Source organism: Ochotona princeps, chromosome 25, assembly GCF_030435755.1.
Source record: "Ochotona princeps isolate mOchPri1 chromosome 25, mOchPri1.hap1, whole genome shotgun sequence".
Lineage (NCBI taxonomy): Eukaryota > Metazoa > Chordata > Mammalia > Lagomorpha > Ochotonidae > Ochotona > Ochotona princeps.
The window spans coordinates 18,920,263-18,940,783 of record NC_080856.1 but is presented as its reverse complement, the minus strand read 5'-3'; the positions used below and the strand labels follow the sequence as shown (position 1 = coordinate 18,940,783).

The following is a 20,521-nucleotide window of genomic DNA, read 5'->3' as shown; positions in this document are numbered from 1 at the left end:
TATGAAGCTGCACCTTCTGTTTGTGACAAAGGCCCGTGGCTGCTTCACATTCACCTTCAATCACCTCCTTGTCCCCCTCCAACCAGAGCTGTGCAGGAGGTGACAGAACAGCGAGGGATTGTCATCACACGCTCCACGTTCCCCTCTTCTGGCCGCTGGGGTGGACACTGGCTGGGAGACAACACAGCCGCGTGGGACCAGCTGGGGAAGTCGATCATTGGTGTGTAATACTGTTCCTAGTGGCTTCTGCTAGCAGAGAGGGGCCGGGAGTATGTACTGTTCAGCTACAATGGTTATGCCTGGACCATAAGAATTAACTTGTCTACGAATGTGCATTTTAATTTACACACACATATATGTATATATGTATATATATGTGTGTATATGTATATGTTATATATACATGTGTGTATATACATATATATACATATATATATATATATTTTTTTTCCCTCATGAATGGCCCAGGGCTCCTTAACAAGGCATGGAAAAGTACCCTTCTCAAAATGCTTCTTTATCCAACACAGTCCTATCCTCTCATTGCAGGGATGATGGAATTCAGTCTCTTTGGAATACCTTATGTAAGTTATACTGGGGTCATTGCTAGTTACCCAGTCACATTTCCATGAATCTGTGATGCTCTGAAGTCTCATCCCACGCTGTGATCTGTGCTTCTCAGACAGGAGCAGATATCTGTGGATTCCTTGGAGATGCAGAATATGAGATGTGCATTCGCTGGATGCAACTGGGAGCCTTTTATCCGTTTTCCAGGAATCACAACACTATTGGGACAAGGGTAAGTCAGCAGTTCATGCAACAGGTGTATTACATTCTCATGTCAAAGCTTCTTTTGAACCTGTACAATCACCATGCTTAATTCCTGAAAAAATTCATAAAAATCCAATTCTATGAATTGGGGACAACTCATAGAATATTCACCAAGTTTACAACCACAGAGTTAATGATATTTTTGATAACTTTTGAGTATGTTTTTCTCACCTCCTCACGTATTGTGAGAAGTCACTGTTGCTTTAAGAAAAATTTATTCAAATCCATTGGAGCTATGTCAGTGCTTCGTAAAAAATGGTCCCTCTACACATATGCAAGACCAGAGCTAGACATGTGCAGAAGACATGGGAACAAATGCTAAAGAAGAGGAGTTAAGAAGCTCTAGTTTTCTTGAGCCTTTGTAGGGAAAATGGTGACAGGGAGAAGTGGCAGGAGATTTTAGATGTATATATATATTATTTTATATAAAACATACTTTAAAAATATACATATATTTTATTCTATGTATGTATGTATGTATGTATCTATCTATCTATCTATCTATCTATCTATCTATCAAGAGAGAGAGACAGAGAGCATTAGTACTTGCTGATCCCTTTCTGATAGTACATGCTTGGAGGGATGAAAAGGTCTTTTGTCACATGCTCTTTATTGTTAGAGACAAGATCCTGTGGCATGGGATTCAAGCTTTGAGACGCTCTCACGCGAAGTCCTGCAGATCAGATACACCTTGCTGCCTTATCTCTACACTCTGATGCACAAAGCTCATGTGGAAGGCAGCACAGTCATCCGACCTCTTCTCCATGAGTGAGTAGAGTCTTTCCCTGAGCAGAGCTCTGGGTGTGTCTATAACAGTTTTAAGAGTACAGGTAAATATTTCATATTTATCTTTCAAGGTTTACAGATGATGTGATAACGTGGGATATAGACCAACAGTTCATGTGGGGACCTGCCCTCCTCATCAGCCCAGTGCTGCAAAGTGTGAGTTTTTGCTGTAGATCACAAACCCTCCAATCACCAACTCTAAGATACAAGAACAGGATTTGTAAGTCCTTTTGAATTGTTTCAGGCAAATGTCTGTCTCTAGGACGTCTATAGGAACTCCTTTTCTTTATCCAAGATGATCGTCAATGGAATTTTACAACGCTTGATTGCTTCTTTTAGAATGTTATCACTTTGTACTGTTTTATAGCTTACTTTTTGAAAAGTTTATTTCCTCACATGTTTGGAGAATTTTGCAGAATCATTCTTAATAAAATGTCATGCATGCTTGCAATCACTAATAAAATCTCCCCTGTGCCTTTTTCTAGCAAAAACATCTTGAAAATTGAAATTACACTGTTTTTTCTTACTGGAATATTCATAATGGTATGTTGATTTTATATTTCAGAACACTTTTGAGATCCAAGCTTATTTCCCCCAAGCCTATTGGTATGACTACAACACGGTAAGGATGAAGAGATGCATGGTTTGTTAAGAACCAGATTAGATTTCATAGGCAAGAGAATGGCTGGGACATTTTTCTAACTTCTAGATTGTATTTTAATGTTTTTCTATGAATAAATATTTATTTATTGGTTTGAAGGACGGGTTTACAGAGAGAAAGAGAATCATACAGAGAATCTTCCATTCACTGGTTCACTCCCCAGGAGATCACAATACCTGGAGATGAGCCCATCTACAGCCAGCAACCAGGAGCTTCTTCAGGGTCTCCCACATGGGTCCAAAGGTCCAAGCGTTTGAGTCATTCTCCAATACGTTCCCAAGCCATATGCAGGGGGCTGAATTGGAAGTGGAGCTAGAACTGTGTGGGATGGCGGTGCTGCTAGGCAAAGGACTATTGAACCACTATTCTGGCCCCGAGCATATATTTTCTAGGGAAATAATTTTCAATCTTTTCAACCTTGGCAAGGCTTATTTTAATGAATTTATTCATAACAACATAAATAGGTAAAATCTGAGCATCTGTATCACATAGATACCAGCCTTATCTAGAGATACAGAGACAAGGCTAGATTTTCAAGTTTTAGACAAAAAAATCAGGTATCTTCTTAGGATTACAGTGTTTGGCTGACTTTCCAACATGTTTCGAAGTGCTCAACATAGTGCATATAGTCATGTGATCTGTTTATCTGACATCATTCTTTGCCAATATTCTCACTTGTAGGGGTCTGGTGACAACTCAACAGGAGAGTGGAAAATCCTGAACGCTTCTCTCAACCATATCAACCTTCATGTCAGAGGAGGCTACATCCTGCCTTGCCAAAAGCCAGCAATTAACACTCAATACAGGTAAGGAGAAGTTTCTGTGTTTGAACAGGCAACCCTACTAGAGTTTATCGCACAATACTGACTGTGCTGGTAAATGAACTTGTAGATAGATTTTATTGGTTACATTCTGTGACCACTTTGGAGTACTAACTTGAGATAAGTTAGTTCATGGTGTCAGACTTGGGAAGATCTTTGATCTATAGTGCTGTGCAAAGGCAAAATTTTCCTACGAGCAGAATGTGTAGGAAGTACAAGTAAAAAAGTAAAAAAGTTAAAAAAAATAAACAAAACCCAAGTAAGAAACCATGAAATTTATTTGATTCTATCTGTAGTAAAATCTAAATGTTCTTTTTCTTCCCTTGGGTTTTCCTTTGAAATAATTCGTACCTTCCCATATCACTTGTGATTTATACATTTGTAAAGTGCATATATTTGCTGATTGAAAGCTGAAGTTTAACCAAATGTTTTACTAAATTTGAAAAATGTTGATTGCCTTTTCAGTGTCATATTTAGTCTCATTTTGCCTATTTTGGGAATGTTAGGCACCTATTGAATATATTACTTTTATTTCTAAATATATTATATTCTTAACAGAGCCTGTTCTAAATCTTAACTCTTTTTTAATGTGATAGTCGACAAAATTTTATGGAATTGATTGTGGCGTTGGATGACAATGGGGAAGCTAAAGGCGAGATGTTCTGGGATGATGGACAAAGCATTGGTGAGTATACACTTTCCAGAATCCTGACCATGTTTCAAAAAATCTCAACCACGGTTGTTCAGTCTGTGACTAGTAGAAACTGAAAACCTGTCTCTGGTTCTGCCACTGTTCGTGAGGCAAAAGTGCAGAGGGAAGTTTTACCGTGTTTGCCTGCTGGTAATGTATTATATATAATGGAAACCATCGACCAAGTATGATCCCAGTGTGATTTATCAGGGACCTGATGTTATGGATCTCCATGTAATTGTCTCGTTCTAACAGAATACTTGCAGAATCAGGCAGTTAATTCATTCACAGTGAGATTCAGATGAGGCTCTGTTGCTTTCACCAGCCATCCAGAGCAAGCATCCTCTCCCTCCCAGAAAGGCCCACTCACAGTTGGAAATCCTTTCAGTGACTCATTTAGGGGAATGGAATCCTGCCCCAAGGACACCTCATGTTACATTGTATGTTTTTTTTTCCAACAAAAGAACATACTAGTTCTACCTTAGGTAACTGGGGTTAGTCATTATAGTAGAACATCATCTTTCTCAGACATTTCTGTAGAGATATGCTATTACCAACAGTCACTTTTCACTACTTATCACAGTAGAGAAAATTCTGTTTTTGCACGATGCCACATTTTCAGAAATTATTTCCAATTTTTAACTAATCATACTTCTAAAGACTTTCTTCTTGATAATTTCCCTCATTGTAAGAATAAGGCATACTCTTAAAAAAACCACTTTGAATATTTTTGGTGTGCTGCCTTTTGCTTTTGTATCACTTAAGAAAATGTTCAAGCTATGTATAGGTGAAATATATTGCATATTTAATTTATGAATACTGTTTATCTTTGTCCATTATGACAGAAACATCGTGTACCATCCACAAGCACCATCATGCTGATCATTTTCTGTTGAGAGGAAATACCACAATTGATCTAATTCCCTGCAATTATTCTCTACACAAGGTGGTTTCTTTAATAAAGAGCATTCATTTTAAGTCTCTCTCTTTTTTTTAATTAGAGAGATGAAAAGGAGAGAAAAAGCGAGGGAGAGGGAGCTTGTTCCTAACTAATGATTTGTTCCTTGAATGCCTGCATGGCCGTGGTGGCTGTGGCTGGGCCAGGCTAAAGCCAGGAGCTTGGAACTTAATCTGGGTCTCCCACATAGTGGCAGGAACCCAGCTACTGTGTCATCTCTTGGTGCCTCCTGGAGTGCACATTAGCAGGAAGCTAGAATTCAATTTAAACCCAGGCATTCCCATATGAAATATGATATCTTAATTCAGGCCAAATGCATGCTCTTCTAAAGAATGTTTTTTTGTTTTAAAGAAATAACGATGGCCATCCTAATCCAGGTATCATGTGCATTAACCTCTGACAAATATAATTTTTCAGCTAAAAGTCTGAGATTTTAATGTCTGTTCCAAATTTGTAGTCTGTTCTGTGAGCAATAACATGCAAAATGAAACCATATGACTGTATGCAGTAATATATACAGCACATGGTGTAAGCAGAGATTGCAATGTGTTAAGGATCAACTTATCCTCAAGTTCTTTGTCAACAAAAATTAAAATATTAAAGTTTTACATATTTGTTTATGAAACAGAGAATGAGTGAGCGGCAGAAATCTTTCAGTCTCTTATTCATTTCCCAAGTGCCTACAAGAGCTAGGACTGGATCAGGACAAAGCCAGGAATCAGGGAACTCCATCCAGGTCTCCTGAATGCCTGGCAGGGACTCACAAGTTGGGCTGCCACCTGTTGCTTCCCAGGATGACATTAGACAGAAACTAGTTTGAAGTGGTGGTGAGACTTGAATCTTGCAGCTGTAATATGGGATATTTGTGTCCTAAGAGGTTGCTAAACCACTATACCACTATGCCACTTCATCTTACAGAATATTTTCAATTTTCATTGTGATAAATAGCATCTTAGAGTATTAGCTTCCACTTATGTGTCAGATTGTTTCCACAGATTAGATTCCTAGAAGTGAAATTATTGTACTTTGATCAACTGTAAAGGAGATACAATTTACATAAATAGGATGTATCTATTTTAAAAATAGAGTTCTTATGTTTGGATAAATATCTAATTTTATAATTACCACCACTATTTTCACAATCCCCAAACTTTCCTTATGATACTTGCCAGGAATGTCTTAGCCCCAACTCCTACTTCTTGGAATTGGTGAACATAATACTGCTTTCTGTCAGTGCAGATTAGAGTCATTCTTCCTGGATTTTACATATAAATGTAAATGCATAATGTGTAAATCTATATGTATAATATAAGTAAAATACAATAAGCACTTCTTTATCTTTTTAATTTAGCAACATGCTTTTTAAATTCTTTCATGTTACTATATGTAATAACATACAGTACATTACATATTGTGGATATACCACAATTTGTTTGCTTATTAATTCACTAGTAAATATTTTAATTGTTTTCTTTTTTATACAAAATATGCCATGATTATTGGGAGCATAAGTTGTTTTGTTGTCATATATTTTTATCCTTGGATGAAAACCTGGAAGTAACATTGCTGGATCAGACTATGAATGAAGAAACTGCCACATTGTTTTCTAAAATGACTATACTATTTCAATAGTTGAGTTTCAGTTTTCTCTGACTTCATGTCTTACTTGCAGATACCTATGAAAATGGAAACTATTTCTTGGCAAATTTTACAGCATCTCAGGTAAGACAGTTTTATTGAATTGTATGCTTTCTTTCTGCCTACATATAGATTAAGCATTATCAGGTAACTGTAAATATAATGGTCCATATTTCTGCAGGAGACTTTGCCTGTCTTTACTCTTGCAATCCATATGTGCTGATATTAGGTGAGGAAGAGAAAATATTCCTGTTGACAGTTGTATAGTATACTGTCATTTGTCAAAAACAAAAACAGTACATTTAGTACCACAATGCTAATGTATTGTCACTTTTCTGTAACAGTACTTCAAGTAGTTACAGATAACTACTATAGATGCCTACTATCTTCTTTTCATAGAATTATATATCTCTATGCCAACCTCACACTTCCTGTGTTTAATCCTTATCATGGTTTATAGACCTGAATATTCTATTTTAACTTCATTGATCTTAGGAATTGAGAGCTTATTTTAGAATTATACTACCCTACATAAAACTAACTAGTCACATGTGGCTAATGGTCACTTAAAATGTGGTTATTGAACATTGGAAATATCAGAAATCTTGTTACTATTTTTGTAAGCACATATATCAGATGTTTGGAACATTTATATTTCTTTAGGTTGGGTAACATCATCCAACTTTCAGATATGATTACCATGTCATTCTGTCCCCATCCTGAATTTTCCTTTATGAAACTAAATGTAAAGATTTCTGTATTAGCTTAACATGTAAATTTCCTATTAATTTAATCATATTTGAGTTGAAGATTTTATGTAATTTTCCTCTCAAGATATTATTTGCAGAAAAGGCCATTGGTCTGGAAGTCCACAATTTCAGTTCAAATTCTACTCCTAGTTATTCACATGAAGGAAGCCACCTCCCCTGCCTGATTTGTGTTTCTTATTTATTTATTTAAAACATTTTATTTCAGAATAGTTTTACATTTACAAAATGAAGATTGTGAAATAGTGATATAAAGAGGTTTTTAATTATAAAATATGACATTTCTCTTTAAAAATACTTCTAACTCTAAAATCATTCTTTTATAATCATAGGTATTGATAAATATATTCTTACTTGTGTGATGTTTGATGAACCAGGGCCGTGAGAAGCACCTCTAAACTACTGTAGGTTCCATTATCGTCAATGTTCACATGGCTAGTGAGAACACCAGCCTGTTTGTGGGAGTGGGACTGTTTTGTAGCATCCTGTTGATCACTATAGTGTAAATATTTCCAGCATCTTAACTAATTTCAAGATACCAACTGGCTTGCAAGTTTTCAGGAAATTTAACCATTAGTTTTCCCAAATTCATGAGAATCAGTTCCAGTAGAACCAATTTACTTTGTTTTATTCCATTTTCTTTAGTTTCCCTTTGGTTCTGCCTATCTAACCAACCAACCACAAAAATCCTTTTATTTTCTATTACCATTGGAATTGAGAGATTTATAACCTCATTTTCCTTCAACTCTCCTCTTGATTTATTGCTTAGAATGTGCATAATCTTATCTTGCTCTATTTAATCTTTTTTTTTTCTCTGTTTCCTCAGTACAAACCATGGCAACCCTTGTACTTACTCACTGAGTGTACTCTGGTTTGATGTATTTTTCCCTCTCTCCCATTTATATTACCTTTATAAATTATGTCAATCCTTCTAGGATTTTAAAAAGAAAGATTTATTTATGTAGTTGAAAATGGTTAAAAATATGAGAAACAGTGAGGTTTTTTTGTTTGTGGATTCATCTCCTTAATGGCCACAAAAGCCAGGACTGGACCAGGCAGAAGCCAGTACCCAGGAACCTTCATCCAAATTTCCCAAGCAGGTGCAGGAAGCTAAACACTTGGGTCATCTGCTTTCCTAGGCCATTAGCAGGGAGCTGGACTGGTAGTGGAGTAGCTGTGTCATGAACTGGCATCCTCATGGGATGCTAAGCTCCTAGGTGGTAGGTTTATTTGGTACACTGCCACACTGGTCCCTTTTCAGGAATTTTGAAACTTTGTCTTTCCTGAATTTCTCATTGACTCTCAGGGTAACTTTTTTCTTTTTCTTCAAAACCATAACAAAGATTCACTCTGATTTTTATTTAACCTTAATGATATGTCATCTCATGATTTATTTCATATTTTGGCAACACTTATATTGATAATTTAGGAGCTCATGATTCAGATAAATTCTGATTACTCTTGTGAGCTGTCCTTAGTCTAAGTACTGTTTGCCATGCTCTTCTGTTCAACTTATGCAGCAGTACACACAGAAACACATGATTCAAAATTATGCCATTTAGTTATGAGGTCTTAGGTCACACAGTTCACTTTCTAGGTTCTCAGTTTCCTCCTCTTTAAGAGATAATGACTCTTTTTAAAAATACTGTTTTATCACATAAGTGTATTAGCCTAATTTGGCATATTCAAAATTTTCATTATGGCAGATACTCAAGAAGTATATCCTCCTGAAATGTTCAGCTAGAAACAAACAGCCAAACAATACAACAAAAGTAGTTTGAGGTTTCTTAACATTTCTGAGTATATTCTGTCAACAGTGTGCACATATAAACATATGTAAAACATATGTATGTTTTCTCTTCTTTATAGAACACCTTGCAAATCAAGACCATATACAATAGGTTTTTGAATGACTCAAATCCACTTTATGTTGGGAATATTACAATCTGGGGTGTGATCTCGACTTCGGTCAATCAAGTCAGTTTCACCTATAACAACCAACAATTCATGCAGACAAATTTTACAAGTAATCCTTACGAACAGGTAGGTCTGCAGAAAGAGTATCATAGTCTAATTTTATGACTCTACAAAATGACCAGCATTAATATTGTTATGTATATATAGTATATACTAGAGACATTATAAGTATGTGCAATAAGTATGCTCCTTGAAATTGCAAGTGTTGATCTTCTCCATCTGTTTATGAAAGACACTGTGATGTGTATCATAGGTTTGGTCTCCCGGGCTGGTAGGATAGAACTAATTTATTTCTGCTCCAGAGACGAAAACAGAAGGATGATTTTCTAAAACTATTAGTTTCCCTCATTTCTTCCTGAAGTTATTTGCACCTTGACCTATTGATGGATTTTATGGCTACATGAAAATTGGCAGTGCAATTTTGTCATCACGAAATGAGCTCATTTCATCTGTGTTGTAAGATAAACTTATTGGGTTAGCAAAACAAAGTGACATAAGTAAGAAGTCCTACTGGAGAATCTGATGTCAGTTGCTGGAATTAATTACACCAGTGTTTTGGAAGATGAATTACTAATGGAATTATAAAAGGCAACCACAAAGGGGAAAATATCACACTGAACAGTTTGGAACTAATCAAAAGTATGGGTTCAGTAACTCAGCTAGGAGCCTTTGGAAGAACATTTGCTGCTATACTTTAAGTTCTGTAAGAGGAAATAAAGGTTCCCAGACAGGATTTTAATTTTGAAACCTGTGTACCATCAAATTCTTTTACTTTGTCTATTATAGATAATTATTGTAAATATTTTTCTCATATTATTGAGTTTAAAATTATTTCCTGCAGGTAATTATCTGTGCTTAAGAATGAGGCACAGAATTCTTAAATACTTTCTTTTAAAAATCTCTGTGGCACATCAGAAGTCACTACTTTATAAAGTTTTAAGAAAGAAAAAAAAACATGAAACCAGCCTGCCATCAGGAGAATAAAATTCAGTGGCAAGGCAAAGAGACATCGATAAATCTGACTTCAAATCATAGCTAAGAATGTTTGTGAGCAGAGTGTTTCTGATTAAATAAAGTGGATTGAAAGAGATTTTCCAAGCAGAGTGATTATGCTCACACAACATCTCTCCCAAATAATATGGCAGAAATCTTGTGAATGTGAAAAATACTCTTCACAGCATATTAGTCTATTAGAAAAGAATGTGAGTATGCCAGTTTTATTCAATTGTAATTCGAGGTCTGACAGAAAATGCTGTGTAAGAAGTTTTCAAACGCCAAGTTTCTCTTCTTTATGCAGGTGCTGAGAATTGAGTGGACTGTCAGGAATATCAGCCTGGAAAAATTAACTGAGGTTATTTGGATTTATGGCGATCCTATACTCCCCAATACAACAACTTCCTTCCCAACAAGTGCATATCCACCTCCAACAACTACGGGGACTACTAGTTTTGAGACTATCACTAGTTTTACTACTGTAACTACTGCTACGCCTACTACCAATGCTACCACTGCTACAGGAGTTAGCACTACAGAGTCTCTTTCTCCTGCAACTAATGTTAGCAATAGCACTGCTGGCGATAATATTATCACTTATTTCACCACAACTACTGTTAATACTGTGATTACTACTACTAGACCTGTTGCGACTACTCCTTTCCCTACAAGCACTGCTGGGAATACCACTACTACCACCAGTGATCCCATACTAACCACCTCTTTCCCTGGGATTACACCACATGTTACAACTAATGCTAGTGTCCCTAATGTGACTACTGCTTTCCCTACAAGCACTGCTGGGGATACCACTACTACCACCACTGATCCCATACTAACCACCTCTTTCCCGGGAAGTACAGTAATTGCTACAACTAATGCTAGTTTCCCTAATGTGACTACTCCTTTCCCTACAAGCACTGCTGGGAATACCACTACTACCACCACTGATCCCATACTAACCACCTCTTTCCCGGGAAGTACAGTAATTGCTACAACTAATGCTAGTGTCCCTAATGTGACTACTGCTTTCCCTACAAGCACTGCTGGGAATACCACTACTACCACCACTGATCCCATACTAACCACCTCTTTCCCGGGAAGTACACCACATGCTACAACTAATGCTAGTGTCCCTAATGTGGCTACTGCTTTCCCTACAAGCACTGCTGGGGATACCACTACTACCACCACTGATCCCATACTGACCACCTCTTTCCCGGGAAGTACACCACATGGTACAACTAATGCTAGTGTCCCTAATGTGACTACTGCTTTCCCTACCAACACTCCTGGTGATGCAATGATTACCACTGATCCCATACTAACCACCTCTTTCCCTGGGATTACACCACATGTTACAACTAATGCTAGTGTCCCTAATGTGACTACTGCTTTCCCTACAAGCACTGCTGGGGATACCACTACTACCACCACTGATCCCATACTGACCACCTCTTTCCCGGGAAGTACAGTAATTGCTACAACTAATGCTAGTGTCCCTAATGTGACTACTGCTTTCCCTACAAGCACTGCTGGGAATACCACTACTACCACCACTGATCCCATACTAACCACCTCTTTCCCTGGGATTACACCACATGCTACAACTAATGCTAGTGTCCCTAATGTGACTACTGCTTTCCCTACAAGCACTGCTGGGGATACCACTACTACCACCACTGATCCCATACTGACCACCTCTTTCCTGGGAAGTACACCACATGGTACAACTAATGCTAGTGTCCCTAATGTGACTACTCCTTTCCCTACCAACACTCCTGGTGATGCAATGATTACCACTGATCCCATACTAACCACCTCTTTCCCTGGGATTACACCACATGTTACAACTAATGCTAGTGTCCCTAATGTGACTACTCCTTTTCCTACAAGCACTGCTGGGGATACCACTACTACCACCACTGATCCCATACTAACCACCTCTTTCCAAGGAAGTACACTAAATGCTACAACTAATGCTAGTTTCCCTAATGTGACTACTCCTTTTCCTACCAACACTCCTGGTGATGCAATGATTACCACTGATCCCATACTAACCACCTCTTTCCCTGGGATTACACCACATGTTACAACTAATGCTAGTGTCCCTAATGTGACTACTCCTTTTGCTACTGCTGAGAATAGCACTACCACCGTTAATCCCATATTAACCACTTCTTTACTATCAGATACTATTTCTAATACTAGTGTTCATGATACAACCACTCTTTACCCACTCCTCACTACAACTGTTCCTACACTTGCCACTCCTCTGACCACAATTACTGCTGGTCCAACTACTATTACAAGTGATCCTATTACAGATACTGCTTCATTTACAAATAGTGTTACAGCCAGCACCAGTGCAGCTCTTGCTTTCATTACCACTCCCTCTCCCACAAATACTATTGATACAAACAGCACTTCTTCTCATACATTTGTTCCTTCTGCCTCCAGTAATACTACTGTGAACACAAGTACAACTATTCATGTCTCTCCCACATCATCTCTTTCCAATATTCCTGAGTCTAGTACTAATAGTATTGCCTCAGACACAACCACACCATCATCTTCAAATATAAGTACCACTAGCTCAAGTGATTCTGTTCCCATTTCAACTACTCCTTTCTTGATAAATATGACTACAACTAGCAACATTACTACTGTACTTGGTACCTCTAGTCTATCCTCAACAAGTCCCGCTAACTTTAGCACTAGTACTATTATTCCTATTTCAAATACTACTAACATTAGCTCTAGTACAGTAATTCCTGATGTAACAATTTCTTCCCTTACAAGTTCTGTTGGTGCTACCAATCTTGCTACTGTTTCTGAGGTAAGAAGCTCATCACCAACACTTGTTACTGATGGTGGCACTAGTCCTATATTTCCCAATATTACTACTCCTTCTTCTGTGAATCCTACTAGTGACTACACTGGTACTATTATATCTGATTTGACTTCTTCTGTTACAGGTAATTCCAGTATTGGTACTATGTCTACCACAGCCTTTTCCTTCCCAGCAAGTACTGATACTGTAACTATTTCTCCTGTCCCTGGTACATCTACTTCTTCTGCCTCAAATACTTCACCCCCTACCAATACTGCAAAGGCTACCACGAGTGCTGTTACAAATACAACTGTACCTTTCCCTGCAGGCTTCACTTTCAGCACTCATGCCAACACACTACCACCTGCTACTCAAGACTTTATTTCCTCTCCCCCTACTCCTGCTGATGCTAGACCTGACTCCACAGACAGCCCACCATTCACTACACCACACTCTACTGCTACTATAACACCATTCTTAACTCACACCACATCAGTAAACACAAATTTTCCTAATTTAAGCACTACTAATACTTCTAACGCAACCACTGCAGCCTCTACTGTAGATTCAGTTACAACAAATATTACCAATATTACCACCTCAAGAAGTACAAATACAACTACAGGATTGAGTATAGATACTCTGATTACGAATGATATTTCTGTAGAAACCACCACACAACTCAATTTAGTTCCATCTCCTATAGGCACTCCTGAGGACACAACCACAGCTAACACATCTTCAACTACACTTCTTCCAAACATTACAACTACTTATCCTCCAGACATCCCTATCAATTCTTTAAATACCACCCTCACAGGCACTTGATATATGATCACATCAACCACTGCCAATGAAAGTATTACTAGTGCAATGCCAGTGTTGTAGACACTGTAGGAATGTATCAAAGACAGTGAATTTATACTGATGTCTGCATCACAACTGTTTTCTGTTGTGAATACTTTTTGCACTACCTGAGATACAACTGTAGCTAGTCCTTAAGACTTTGCCACTTCCCTATGTATAACCCCTATAGCTACTACATCTACTGCTAAAGTTACTGGTAATACGATTATGGCATATACCACCAATTATAGCTATATGTGATTTCAACAAAAATCTATGAATTCAATGTCAACTTCTGATGGAGTCCTTATAAATCCCAATACTTCAGGTACCACAGATATTACCACCGCCAATACTATAAGCAATAAAGGACAGAGTAAATGTTACATGTGCAGGTGACTTCAGTAGGTAACACTGTACACATTTATATTCCTATTATCACAAGCACCTCAGGCAGAATAACAATTTCTGATCTAGATAAGACACACTCTTTCTGGCAACAACAAATTATACTTACAGTAATAATAATTGCAATTGATGCTATCATGGATATTATAAATATCATCATGTATTATGTCCTAGTAGAACAATAAGGGTTGCTATTTCATCCATAAATGCTACTGTAGTTTAATTATTTCAGATATGGAAAACCAGTAGATATGGAATCTTATGCTACCTATGTTTTCACAAATGTGTGCTTGATGATATTTGCAAATATCAGTACTCTCACGATAGCAGATATGACTGCTCCAATTTCTGCAGAAAGATGCAAATAGTCAAGGATGAGTCAATTACATTTTTAAAGTCTCATCAAAGCAGCTGTGGAAACTTATTTTGGTATCTGGAATGTTTACTACTGTTATTTAAAATTATTTTTTATTTATTTTATTACAGCACTATCAGTTAAAACACATATTTTATATACTCCATCACAGACTTCATAGGTACTTTTTCTTTCCCAGACATTCATCAGATTAGCTGCATAAAACACTGATGCTTAAGATGTGGCTACTGAAAGGGATTCATTTGTTTCCTGAATTATAGGATATAATAGTGCAGCTGAGGGCAGTGAATGAAAATGAATGAATGAAATGAATGTCATTTTGAAAAGTCCCTGGGAAAATAGAGTGCTACCTTCAGCATTTTATGTGAAACTAATCAGCAATGTTCTTAACTCTTGTTATAAATATCATTTGTACACATAATGAACCATCTCAGGGATGGGACTAATCCCAATCTGAAATTATTTTATGTTCCTTAATTTAACCTTTATGCATACCCTGAAACTAATATATGCAATACTTTTAATAATTCGTGCATGATAAAATTTTTGTGCTGTGGAATTTTCCACTTGTCGCAGTGGCACTGAAAGGGCTTTGGATTTTTTGATCATTTTGGATTTAACACTTTGGGATTAGGCATATTCATCTTGTATTTCTGTTTATAGTTGCTAAAGTACTTCTAGAATACTAAGAAAAGTTCTCATTATGATATAGTGTCAGGGCATTGCCATAATCGCCTATGACTGGCTCTGGCTTTGACCTATCTCTCCTATCAGCCAGGAATTACCTAAGGGAGATGTGGCTGTACAGATGTGTCTCAGAGGAGACAGTAGCTGCCCTGAATTGTGGATCCCTATCTGCTTTGTTTTTCCTTTTCCTTATCATATCTGCCTTATCATTTTCTGTGTAAGTCACATTTATTGCGTTAAGATTTTCAGCACGTTCTTGGTCTTTCAATTCTAAGTTTACCATTTATCTGTGACTTATGACTTATTAATGTAATCATACTTTTCTCAGTAAACTCTAAGTTAAAACTGTATCTGGCCAGTGGATTGTATCCAGGATGCTGGGACCATTTTCAAAGAAACACAAGATCAAATCTATTTTCATAATAATACAAAATTGTTATTTGTCTTCATGCTATTTCTCCCATTGGTAACAGAGGCATTTTCTAGAGACTCTATGCTATGTGATGTCACAATAGCTGGATTTTGAAACAAGTGTAGGAATCTAGCTATGTTCTATTAAGATAAACACTAAACAGATTTTTTATAAATGTGAGAAAATACCATTTTTCTTACTAATTGCTTTGTTTGTTTTGGAAAATATGGTTATTTTTCACAAAATGTATTATTTATGTTAACATGCAATAAGCATATTGTTATTGCAATGAATTAAAAAATAAAAATAAACAAAAATAAGTACAAGTGGCTCAATTTAAATTTCTTTGAAATTTTGTTTTCAATTGAGAGCTATCTATACATATTCACTGAGTACAGAGTGATAACTTTACTCAGATATGCTTTGCTTAAAGGTCAAATAAGAAAAGTAGCCCATCAATTCATCCATCCACCTCAAATATTTGTCCTTTCCTGGTAGCCTTCTCTCTGGGTATATTGAAATGTAGACAATTTTACTACAGGCACCCTGCTATGTGACAGAATGTTAGAACGTGTTCTTATCTAATGCTAACTTTGTACATGCTGACCAACATTTATGCATTCTCCACCTCACCACCTCAGCCTCTGATAGCCACCATTCTATTCTCTGGGAGGTCCACATTTTGAGGTTTCACAGTAATAAAATCATGATGTAGTTGTCTTTCTGTGTTTGGCTTATTTCACTTAACATAATATTCTACAAGTTCCTACCAACCACTAGAAATTGATAGAATTTCTCCACTTTCTATGGTTTAATAATATCCCTTTGTATATACGTACCACATTTTCTTTGTCCATCCATCCACAAGAACTCTGTTTATTGGAAAAGCAGATAGATAATTGTTAAGATAGAACTGGAGAGAAAGATCTTCCATCTGCTGATTTACTTTTCAAATGCCCCCTAACAACCAGGGTTAGACCAGACCAAAGCCAGAAATCTGAATATCCATCTGTAACTCTCTGGCATGGGTAGCAGGAGCCCAAGTACTTGAGCCATGTTCTGTTGTCTCCCAGGCTGTGCACTAGCAGAAAATTGGATTGGAAGTATAGGTAAGACTCAAGCTCAGGAACTGTAAAATAAGATGAACATGTCCTGAGTGGGGAATTGACCCTCGGAGTCACAATGCCCACATTATTATATTACCCTTTGAGGATCTCCTTACCTTAAACTGTTTTTTTCTGTCAGAGTAGCTTAGATGAGCACGAAGTTTTCAGAGTTCTATTTTGTGTTGAAATAAAGAGTCCATCCTACTGTATGGGAAGGATGTTGTAAGTAAAAATCATTCTGAAAGTTATCATTTATGTGTGGTCCTTGTGATTGCTGTCTTACATGTGAAATATAAGTGTGGAGATACTACTGTATTTCCATCTTATGAAAGGTAATTGAAACTTAGAAAAGTGAAGTTACAAGCTCAGAGTCGTAAGTTAATAAATACAGAAGATGGGAGTTGGAACCATATCATCTAATGGTATAGCCAACACTACTTAATGTTGTAGTTTTCCATATAGCTGGTAAAATGACATAGAACAGAATCCCTCGACTTGAGGCCAGAAGCCTAAGAGCCAACACTGAGCTCTGCTCTAAGGAGAGATCCCTCTGGGAATGAGAAAGTGTTAGAGTTAGTCTTACTTCTTCTGTTTACAACCTTCCTTTCTGATCTCTTTCTCCCTTGTACTTCAGAAAACTCTTCGACCTTCAAGAATCTCAATAGTCCTAGTTTTTCCACACTCTGCTACATGTTGTAGGGAATTTCTAAAATGCAGTGCTTGGCTGATTGGGACTGAGAAAATGAATAAGGAATACATCCCACAAGAGAGGAGAGCATGTAGTCTTTCAAGTAAGTGGAGGTCCTGGAAAGGCAAATGGGGGCTTGGAACAAATTCCATTTTTATTAGAAGAACTAACACAATAGTGCAAGTTAGGACAGCACGGGTATGAGTACAGGAGAATATAGGATCACAAAGCTGCCAATTTCAGGAGGCATTGAAGGAGTTCGGTAGTTTTCATTCAGCCCAAGAGAAAAGAGTTAACAGCAAATATCAATTTGCTATTTCTGAGTCGCTTATCAGACCCCAGCCCACACAGTAGACTCTGTTGGACCAGTTCGAAGAGGGCCACCTGCAGGGACTGTTGCTTCAGGTGCACGTCCCTCAGCCTCTGCCCAGTCCTGGATAAACACCTGAATTACACAATGTGCATGAAGATGCATTTTCCATCTATAATATGCCACATAAAGGATAATTACAACTATTGTGTAGCTCCCTCAGTGTGCTGATGTGTGTTTCAGCTTTTTTTTTCCTGTTTCCTTTCTCTTGAAGCTCCAAGAAGCAAAGCAGTTTTCCCTCCGTGCTGGTACTTTATAAGGCCATGCTGAGCCTCTTCTTTCAAGCTCAAGTTTTATAAACGAAAGCTGTTCCACAAAGGTGTCTCTAATGGGTTTCAAATTGTGCTTCTGGGGAAAATGGCTTTTGTTTTGAAATGGAACAAAATGTTTCATTGCTAAATTAAATAATGGCCATCTTGCCTCATTTTACAGAGCAGTTAATGGATGTAATTATCCCAATTTTCTATTATTTTTGATGTTTTGTTCTTTTTATGTTTGCTGCTATTCTCATGTTGCCTTTTGGGAGCTCTAGCTGAGAAAGCAATTTCTGACAAATAACAGACAAGAACGATTTTGAAATGGTCAATTGAGTTCATTTTGCCTGTGTGTACGTGCATCTGTGTGTGTGTGCACGTGCGAAGAACATTATTTTATATGGAAAACATTTTCTCCTTGTACATTTTTCTCTAGCTTGTATGATAACATGAAACATTTTGGTGATTCATAATGTGCTTTAGAAGAGGACTATAATTTGGTGGTGATCCCATGAATGAAGGCGCCAGGAGTGCTTGCTGAGGTCTGGCTTTTCTCATGCCTAAATGAGACATTTAAGATTCATGGTGCTTTCTCAAAGTCAATTGAGTCTGTCCTCAGCACTGAGATGTGACCAGCAAGAGTGTCAGGGCCTCGGCTGCTCCGCTTGTGGCTGCATTGCCACTCATTTATGTCTCATCAACAAGTGATATAAATGTTGGACTATTTGTTGGTCTGTATCACAAGTCATGTAAAATTTGTGGCAACAATTCTCACTTAAATTGAGGAACTGAAAAATAAAATATGTTGGTGTTTTTCACTACTTCACAGTTCACATTTTGGTGTAAATATTTAAATTCTTATTTTTTTTTCCTGCTTGATCTGATCTTCCTACAATAAAATAAATATAAAACCTTAATAAAAATCTTACCATTTGCAACAAGATGGTCCCAATTGGACATCATTACACTCAGTGAAATGAGCCAATCCCCAAAGGACAAGTATCATATATTCACTCTAATATAGGACAACTCCCATTGAAAATACAAAACAAAAATAAAGGTAAATAAACACACACATGTAATCTCACAAATAAAAGATGTAATGGAGACCAGAATAACAGGAATCAAAGAAAATCAACAGAATGCAACTCTACTATGGAATAAAAGTAGACCCTCAATAAAACTTCTTAATATACATAGACAACAAAGTATTAGACTATAATGTTGCCTACACCAATTGAATCATGACCCACATAAAGAGCGGAGAGTTGGAGTCTTTTATTTTTCATCTCTAACTTTAATTTGTTCCTCTCTCATGCTGTTCACTGCTGGTATGGTTAAACATTAATTTTGCTTATCTTCTTAAAAATGGCCCTTCTGTGTTGCAACTTGTAGGTTTTTTTTTTTTTTTAGCTTCAATTCCATTTATTTTTGCTGCAATTAAAATTATTTCATGCTTCCTGTTCATTTATTCTTTCTTTAATAAATCTTTGAGGAGCACCATTAGATCATCTGTTTGAGGCATTTCAAATGTTCATAAGCACCTGATGTTATAAATGTCCCTTTCAATACTGTTCTGGCTACATCTCATGAGTTTTGGTATTTTTGTTTCTATTGTCATTGCTTCACAATAGTTTTTTCCCTTCTTTCTCTTATTGATTTCTTCAGTGCCACATGGATCATGCATAGCATTGTTTTCTTCAAGAAAGTTTTTAATTTTCTTTTTCATCATTTAGCTACACATTGATCACTCTGTAACATGTTATTTAACTCTTTGTTACTGCACATTTACTATTTTTCTTCCTATTGTGGATTTCGTTTTCCTCCTTTTTATTTAAGGGGATGTATAATAAAAGTGTAAGAGAGACTATCATATTCAGATGTGGAGACACAATGCAGTATGTATCCCTACATTTAAATCAAAGATGGACTTCAATGAAGCTGCTAAATATATCCTGACAATAAGATATTGGACTTTGCTATTATTCATATCTACAATATCAAGATACAGTTAAATAGCGAAATGATGAACTTATGACTGTTCAGGAAGGACTATACATTGTAATAATAAGGAGGAAATCAACTGTGGGAAGAGGGACTTGAGGAGGGAAAATCCCAGAGCCTATGGAACTGTATCATAAAATAATAATAATGATAATAATAATAATAATAATAATAATAGAGGATTTTCTTCCTTTGCCGTTTACTTACTGCCTGATGATTGGTGATAGCCACCTGAGTCCCTGCAACATGTCTCTGACATTGCCACACATCCTACCTTCTAGCAACAAAGATTCCAACTACAAGAAACTGAGCGACCTCCAGGGCTGTCTCTACTGAGGTCCACTTTGTGTGGTCACTTGCTTCGTTATGGCTTAACTAGATGAAGCAATTCAGCAGAGGTTTTACAAGAGCATATAA

The 20,521-nt window shown here is 37.0% G+C and overlaps 1 protein-coding gene across 1 annotated transcript in view; it reads left to right on the top strand.

Annotated features, from left to right (window-relative positions):
- The window catches only part of LOC101531923 (probable maltase-glucoamylase 2), a 58,559-nt gene extending 44,778 nt beyond the window's left edge, over window positions 1–13,781 (top strand). The window contains exons 37-47 of the mRNA XM_058681271.1: window positions 87–220; window positions 547–581; window positions 680–796; window positions 1,448–1,596; window positions 1,686–1,770; window positions 2,180–2,236; window positions 2,957–3,081; window positions 3,693–3,781; window positions 6,418–6,467; window positions 9,020–9,193; window positions 10,425–13,781. Coding sequence (XP_058537254.1) covers window positions 87–220; window positions 547–581; window positions 680–796; window positions 1,448–1,596; window positions 1,686–1,770; window positions 2,180–2,236; window positions 2,957–3,081; window positions 3,693–3,781; window positions 6,418–6,467; window positions 9,020–9,193; window positions 10,425–13,781 — 4,372 coding nt within the window. The remainder of the gene's footprint in view (window positions 1–86; window positions 221–546; window positions 582–679; window positions 797–1,447; window positions 1,597–1,685; window positions 1,771–2,179; window positions 2,237–2,956; window positions 3,082–3,692; window positions 3,782–6,417; window positions 6,468–9,019; window positions 9,194–10,424) is intronic.
- The last annotated feature ends 6,740 nt before the right edge of the window (window positions 13,782–20,521 follow it).